Source organism: Protopterus annectens, chromosome 1.part0, assembly GCF_019279795.1.
Source record: "Protopterus annectens isolate FY-2018-M chromosome 1.part0, PAN1.0, whole genome shotgun sequence".
Classification (NCBI taxonomy): Eukaryota; Metazoa; Chordata; order Ceratodontiformes; family Protopteridae; genus Protopterus; species Protopterus annectens.
The window spans coordinates 889151907-889153700 of record NC_056725.1 but is presented as its reverse complement, the minus strand read 5'-3'; the positions used below and the strand labels follow the sequence as shown (position 1 = coordinate 889153700).

The 1794-nt window shown below is 31.8% G+C and overlaps 1 protein-coding gene across 1 annotated transcript; it reads right to left on the bottom strand.

Moving 5' to 3' along the window:
• Positions 1-330: 330 nt before the first annotated feature.
• Positions 331-1332, bottom strand: LOC122797088 (trace amine-associated receptor 4-like). The gene has a single exon (XM_044065918.1). It carries the CDS (start codon positions 1249-1251, stop codon positions 331-333), a length of 921 nt encoding a protein of 306 aa, XP_043921853.1. The 5' UTR covers positions 1252-1332.
• Between the last annotated feature and the right edge of the window lie 462 nt (positions 1333-1794).

Below are 1794 nucleotides of genomic sequence, written 5' to 3'. Positions count from 1 at the left end.
TAATCTATAAATTTAACTAGAACAGTTTATTTTTGAACAAGTGTTTTTGGTCTGAGGGGTGTTTTTAAAAATTGCTCCACTCATGAGGCAGACAAATAATGAAGGTTGCTTTTTCTAATCTATTTAAACATGAAAAGTAATGTGCTTATTTCTTTTATGAAATTTGATCAAAAATTTGTCACAGTTTTGATTTATAGTCAAATCTATGAAAAACAGATTCTGCAGTAGTAATTACTGGTATTGGTTAAGAGACTCTAACTAGACCTTATAATTTCATGTCAGATGCATATCATGATAAAATAGCATTATACTTTCTGAACAGAATCTGTGCTAATGATTTTCAGGAAATAAATTACTACACGAGGATGCTCCTGCAAATATTCTTCCTGATAAAATTACTTTAAATGCTCTCCGAAACCAGGGGTAAAAAAATCCATAAATTACTGGATTACATGCAGAATTAAAATATGCTAACCAACCTAAAAATTCATACATTTCTGATGAAACTGAAACACTAAAATAGCGTTCAAGTAACAATGCAATTGTAAGAGGTAACCAGCAAAATAAAAACACACCTGTTATCAGTCCTAGAGTTTTAGCAGCCTTTCTCTCTACCTTTTGTGATCCCTTCCTATGTTTTTCTTTTGGAGATATGATTGTGCCTGCTATACCATTAATGACTGCTGAGTGATTTCTGGCTACAGTAAAAATCTTAATGTAAATGCTGATCATTAATGCACCTGGTAGAAAAAAAGCAGACACTAGTATAATTAATGCCCATAATTTATCAAGCACCACAAAGCACAAACCTTCACAGTAAACAGAAGCCAAAAAAGTATCATCACCTTTCTGGTCGGTGAAAACTACACCAAAACATAAACATGTAGGTACTGTCCAGCACAGTGACAAAAATATTGCAGTTACAGGAAATGTGATTTTTGATGAGTAATGTAGAGGGTCACATATTGCATAGTAACGATCAATGGCGATAAAGCAAAGATGTAAAATGGAAACTGTTGTAAAAACCATATCAAATACGGAGTGTATTTTACAAAAAGTGTTCCCAAAATACCAGCATGTTTCTATGGATCGTGTCATGCTAAAAGGCAGGATAAGGAGGCCAACAAAGAAATCAGTAATAGCTAATGAAAGTGTTAAAAAGTTGGTAGGAGAGTGAAGTTGTCTGAAGTGCGAGACAGAGATAATCACCACAAGATTTCCACATACAACAATTATTATCAATCCAACCATCAGTATGTATAATACAACAGTAACTCCTGTCAAGCGACTGCTTTTTATACATGAACTTGCTATAGACGGGAAGCAGTACTGTACTTCATCCAGACCCTGAGAATATGATATATTCATGTTTCTTTCATTGCGCTCTTTATTTTTCTTTTATTGTGATTGCAGATGTGTAATACCTAAAAATAATTAAAAAAACAAGTTAATGAAACAGCTACAGTGATTTTTAATAAGACACTGTATATGAATATCACAATAGAGGCATTTGTGCCATTGAGTTTCTTTTTTATTGTACTCTTATTATGAATTTGTTTCCAGTTTTAATATCCTGATTGTGTCAATAAAACTAGTACCATATCATAGAAAAATGTTACATTCAGTTTGTCAGTTAGAAAGTAACACAACATATTACATATTTCATGTCTTTACATTAAACATTGACAAAAAAGGACAAGAGTAAATAATATAGATCTTACAACAACACTTAATTTTCATAATAAACTTCTATTCAGGAATATTTTAAAGCATCCTAACATTAAGGCTATTTTT